This window comes from Sinohyriopsis cumingii, chromosome 16 (genome assembly GCF_028554795.1).
Source record: "Sinohyriopsis cumingii isolate HCF-2022 chromosome 16, ASM2855479v2, whole genome shotgun sequence".
In the NCBI taxonomy this organism is placed as follows: domain Eukaryota; kingdom Metazoa; phylum Mollusca; class Bivalvia; order Unionida; family Unionidae; genus Sinohyriopsis; species Sinohyriopsis cumingii.
The window spans coordinates 25,719,192-25,725,191 of record NC_142976.1 but is presented as its reverse complement, the minus strand read 5'-3'; the positions used below and the strand labels follow the sequence as shown (position 1 = coordinate 25,725,191).

The window sequence follows — 6,000 nt, the reverse complement described above, 5'->3', positions numbered from 1 at the left end:
TTCGAGACGTTCTCGAGCTAATCTAGTCGTATGTGCTTCTCCAATATTTGCCATTATTTATTTGTCAATGATTTAATTCCGCTAACATAAAAATGTTTTTCCTTGGAAACTCATTTCCCAGAGCAGCAGAGGGGATGGACCCGACCCATGGATTTTTCAATAACGACCCCGCCACGGAAACTGTTTCAGATTTATTGAAGTAACCCAAGTTGTCAGTGCAAACTCAACGAGTTTGTCCCTGGAAACTCTTCGAGTTTTCGGGGGACATTTTTTTTTGTCCTGTATTCTGAATAGAAGGGTTTATTTCGTCGAAATAAGCCCTCTATCGAGGAATAGTTTCCTGGAGGGGTTTATTGTGCAAAAAGTTTCGGTCTGTACAGCCCCTCTGCTGCTAAATATATCCGTGTTTTACACTACGATACATATGTTATATGTTAAAAATAAATACGTGATAAAACTATTGTCAGTTGTATTATAAAATTGGGCCGAATTGCCTTTCGAGTTGGGCCGAATTGTCTTTTAAGTGGGCCGAATTGTTTTTTAAGTTGGGCCGAATTGTCTTTCGAGTTGGGCCGAATTGTCTTAATTTCGGTCCAAGTTGGGCCGAATTGTCCAATACCCAATCGGAACAAGTTCGGGCAGCGCAATAACATTCGGCCGAATTGTTAGCCTGGCATTCTGGAGCCTCCTAGGTTTTGAATGGAAGGCCAGGGTACCAAGACAATAAATTTAAAAAAAAATTAAATATTTTTTTAAAACTAAACAAGTTCAGTGTTTTACAGATGCAATTATGGGATCGCGGTCTTCTGTCAAGATTTATTTGCTTCCTTAATTTAAGAGCTCGACAATAATGGGCTCCATATAGCGTTCTTCACCAGTATGTATTTATTCATTTCGTTAAACAAAAAACACTTTAATTTCGACCGTCTTCGGCTTTTCTCGGCTACCATCAATACGTGTTAACGACACCTGAAAACGCGCCCTCTTGAGTAAATCTAATCCAACTAAAGGAATTAGACTTTAAATTGTGGAAAAGTGTTAATATGGGCTGCCAAGAGTGTGAGATATTAATGAAAATTTGTGTTGTTCCGTTGTCGGTCAACCGTGAAACACGATGCAAAACGCTGTTTAGTTAAGACTTCCATCACCCATGTCACTTTAGACGTCTAACATTGTTTGACATTAAAGTGCTGCTGCTGGATATACTTTAAGTGCCTTCTTTTGTGAAAGACTGGATAAACTGTCTGGAAGTAGGACAACGAATTTACACTACATTATTGGTAAGAAGCATAAAAGGTCTCGCTAAACACCCCATGAGAGTGGCGTACTAAGGGTACATGGCGCCCGAGGATGATGGTCCGCCAACGATTTTCCTGCAATTTTTTTTTTCCCAGCTGCTCTGGCGCACCATTGGTAGCGATCGTAAGCATGAGCTGTTTTATTGCAAACAGGAACTTTCACGGCATAATAAATACCCCAATCACTATTAAAAATGAAATAATGCTTTTATTTCAGTTTGTTGATAACTTCCCATGATCAAAGGTCTTTGGCTGAATAGCGGAGAACTCGCCCCATGGAGAACTCGCCCTGGGAGAACTCATCCCAGGTGTCAGGAGAAGTTGCCCCGTAGTGGTCGGAGAAGTCGCCCCACTTCGTCTTGAGAAGTCGCCCCACTTTGCCTGGAGAAGTCGCCCCAAGGATAATATATAATAATTCTGAGATTTCACCACATGGTTGTCAAGGCTTTATTTATTGTTGTTTTTCTTCAACTTAGTAACTGTTACATCTATAAAATTTGCAATTTTTTTTCAACATTTCCATTTGATCAACTCTGCTTCTGTATTTGATGAAAAATAAGTGTTATCTGTCCCTTTCGCTCTGCTCTTCAAATCATTAGATGCGTTTTATTTGGAAAAATAAGAGAGGATGTAAGCATGATGGGATATCTGCAGTTTTAGATATAAAATGGTTCCAACATAATAACCTAAGTCATTCTGAGATGACGTTATGACATTGACTTTTATAACCCGAAATTGACTGAATTGGCACTGACCGTCAGTAAGCTAAAGTGTTATGTTATTATCTCTCTAACTGAACAATTTAATCAGATTTTTCATTGAGATTTGCAAACCATTAACAAATGATACTTGAACTCAGTAAAAAATAACATTATTGATGGCTACTGAAGAAATGCGGCCGCTATCAAGTTAATCATCATGACTAATGCGCAGAATTCGGACGGTTTCTGAACGATCAGTCGTAATACATCATTTAGTTTATTTCTTCTTTTTTGTCAGTGTTTGTAATTTATTATTTCTTAATAATAACAAACTATTTCAAGTTAAAAGGGAAGTTTAAAAAATATTTCACTACTAAATTACCGATGTAAAATAAACAAGATTACGTTATTTATTAATATATAATAACACCATGATCACGCGTACTAGACCCAAATTCACTAATGAGGCACAAATCAATGTCTCTGACACGTTAACTCATTATATACGTTTCTTTCCTTAATGCATACATTTTTGCTGTATCAATATACGTCTCTCATTCCAAAAAGGTCATGATACATAGGTAACACTTTTTATGCACGGTGTTTTTTTTTTTGTAAAACAAGGGGTTTTGTGAGTATAAAAGGCACTCAAAATTGACTTGTACATTTTATTATAAATAATACAACCAAATAAATGGTTATTGTTGATGCATATCATTTTTAATATGGGTAACTTATGTTACTTGGTCCTAATAATATGAAATCAAAATCATAGGATTTAATAAACCCTACGGAAATGTAATCATGTTTCATATATGTCTGAAAATTATATCTTGATAAATCTATGAAGTAATATTTCGACTAATTTTAGCATAAATAATGCTTAATAATACGTACGTTACCGTGACAAAGATATACCACATTACAGAACACTTGATGATAGCTGGCCAAGTTAACATGATGAAAGGTGTCATGCTGCTATATTTCAATTCTCAGTATAAAACAAAAACATCAAGTACAACCAGGACAAGCCGCTAAAGTTATATTATATTCTATGTAGTAAAGACCACATATATGTAAGCGATTTAAATTAAAATTTTTGAATGACACGTTTTTATTGGACATTGAATCAATGATTCATATGACATTCTTACCATTACATTTGCATGACAAACAATAAAATATAATTAGTATACGGGCGCAGCATATAATCTGGCACATTTATTAAGCAATGTATTAACACTTAGTTCATCGTTTTGGAACATATCCCACAAATGAAAGATTCGTCCTTGTTTTTCTTTAGTTTTCCGGGTCTGTCTTCTTTTTAGTTTCCCTTCTGAAACCATATTCAGTTGACTAGGAATGTCATTTGCCTCCTTGTACAGGAGAGTCACTACCAGATACAGTGACAGCTTCGATTTCATTGCACGACGATTTAAGCAGTTGTGCCAGCCTTCAACGTCATTGTTAGTTCTAATTGCCCTCTGGAATACTGACCATGTTGCTGGAAGCCATGTTGGATTTGTTATCCAGGTGTTTTCAACATACTCCATCAGTTGTACTAACTGTTCAGTATTGGCCTTTTCCTTCATTTTGTAAAATGTATGGTTGATCAGTTCTTCAGGAAGGAATGGCAAGGCTAGGACTTTTCTAATGAATTTATTTACTCCATCTTTCATGTTGTAGTCAGACTGAAATATTGCAAGGAAATATATATATTTATCAAATATTTGTTTCTATGCAAATAAATTCATAGCAAAATAATAAGCAGATAAATTTTTTAAACTTTTTGGTGAAATAAGCATTTAGTGTGTGTGTGTGTGTGTGAGAGAGAGAGAGATGAGTGTGTATTTTAGTATATGATGTTATATGATTCCGACGGAATTGTGTTTAAACATTATACATCAGGTTTAATGCTTTCATCTCTACTGTTTATTTAACAAATATATATATCGTTGTAGCCGTATTACGTCGTCATATTATTTCAGGAACTTTTTAAAAGTTTGGTATGGAGGTAGTGGTAAGGGGTATATAACTGCAATCCAAGTGATTGGGCTTGACGCCACACTGCTTGTCCCCAGTGAAAAGCACAGCCATGGATTGGTTTTTTGAAAACTTTGTGCAAAGCAAGCCAGAGACCGTGTTCAAAATCTACAACCATTTCCCTCACTTCTGGGATACTGGGCAGCATGGTGAGGATACTGCAGAAAACCTGGACAAATATGAATAACAGAATAAGAACACATTGTCTTACTATACAATATACCAGTGACATGAACATGATGTTGTCTAATTTATTCACACACAATTTTTAAGAAAAATTTGCATAAGAAGTGTAATGCAAATAATACCTTTTTATAGTCCTTTTTCTGTCTCCTAGCCATCAGTATGAAAGCGCCTGGAAACTGTTTAATTTCACCTGATGCTTTCACAAATGTGTGGATGGACAGCAATTGATGAAACGGCTTCCTCACTAGTTTGAATGTCCCAACAGTATACCATGTTTTCGCATTGGCCATCATTTGCATATGTTGGTTTGTTGCGAAAATAAGGTGACGATGTCCACCTACTCTCACATCAGCCTTGAAAAAATCATCAGATGTGTGCTGCTCAATGAATTCGTTGTCCAGCTGAAAAAAATACAAAAAGGGTAATACATGATACTAATAGCTGCCTCACTTGGCGCTAATGCGACATGATGCAACAGTGCTAGGCATCACTATAAACTGTCACTGCAGACATCATAGCGATATAACTGAAAAATTGTTAAAGCTACGTAAAAAATCCAAATCTCTCTCTCTCTCTCTCTCACACACACACACACATACACACACACAGTATAAGTAAATAACTATGATCTTAATTGATATAAATTCTCATCGAGTAACCATCATTCTTGCAACATTCAAAAGTTTTAAATATGAATATTAAATGTCATACCTCAAATTGTAAATCTGCTGGCTCTGACGGTCTGCTCTGCTGTCGTGTGTAGTTAGCAACTTGTACAATGTTGTTGTAATTTGGTCTTGAATGTTCAGGCAGACGACATGCTCATCCATAACACCGGTAACAAATGTGGTTGCCGGCGCAAACAGATCTCGTCATGCTTCTTCCTTGATCTAATATATATATATATATAATTATATTACAATTAGATGAGATAGATGTACATATCGTGGTAGAGCATTGATACAGGGATTGGTAAGAGAAAGATGAAAGGTGTGTGATGATATTGTTTTGTTTAAATTACACAGTGGTGTTTTATATTTTCAGTGTCATACTTCGAGAAATTATAATAATGTATTCATGACTATAATTCAGTCATGATAATTTAATGGGCAGGAATAATCGCTATTACCCTTCAATTTCATTGCAACAATGGCTACAGACAAAGACATGTTTCTAGTAGTTGTTAAATCAGTTACTGTTTTCTGCATTTCAAGAGATTTTATAATCCCTGGCATCCCTTGATGAGTGTGCTGCATGTCGATTCGTTCAAACCCATCAGCAGTCTGGCGCAACGTTACAGGACAAGCTGTTGTTTTATTCCTAACACTGCATCGCCAGTTTGTGTAGTGCCTGTTTTGACGCTGGTAAATGGATCATAAAACTAATATAAATATTTGCATGCATAGAAAACACTACTTATTATCAAATATATATATTTAATAATGGTATTGTTTACATTACTAATCTAAATAATAGGCTCAAAACAGAATTATGTAAATAGAGAATGAATGTGGTTTAAATTAGTTCAATTAGTGATCATACACCAATCATACGTGAAAAAAAGTTTGTGCAGTAGAAAAATATTTGATGCATACTTATTCATTTATCCATAATAAAACTCCCAGTTAAGGGCTGCATAAGTTGCATTGCACTGAAATTGTTATTATGCAGTTATAACATCTTACACTACAAAAGATTAGTGAACAAATGAACCAATAAACATACCTTAACAACGAAGGTGAAGCCATCACTACTGACTAGCTTACGCTTTC

The 6,000-nt window shown here is 35.5% G+C and overlaps 2 protein-coding genes across 3 annotated transcripts in view; one reads left to right on the top strand and one right to left on the bottom strand.

Moving 5' to 3' along the window:
* The first annotated feature begins 959 nt into the window (after positions 1–959).
* LOC149780099 (solute carrier family 35 member H1-like) overlaps positions 960–6,000 on the top strand; it is a 42,620-nt gene continuing 37,579 nt past the window's right edge. The window contains exon 1 of one of the 2 annotated variants that reach the window (XM_089936861.1): positions 960–1,280. Coding sequence is in view for 1 of the 2 variants with exons in the window: in XM_089936860.1 (XP_089792986.1) it covers positions 1,338–1,422 (85 nt within the window). In the remaining variant the exon portion in view is untranslated. Of the gene's footprint in view, positions 1,423–6,000 lie in introns of both variants that reach the window. The other variant, XM_089936860.1, reaches the window with a different exon arrangement.
* LOC149780100 (uncharacterized) lies at positions 3,187–4,725 on the bottom strand. Its single transcript, XM_089937223.1, has 2 exons — positions 4,306–4,725; positions 3,187–3,735 (listed from the first exon to the last, which is right to left on the bottom strand). The coding sequence occupies exons 1-2, from the start codon at positions 4,525–4,527 to the stop codon at positions 3,187–3,189; spliced, it is 771 nt and encodes a 256-aa protein (XP_089793349.1). The 5' UTR covers positions 4,528–4,725.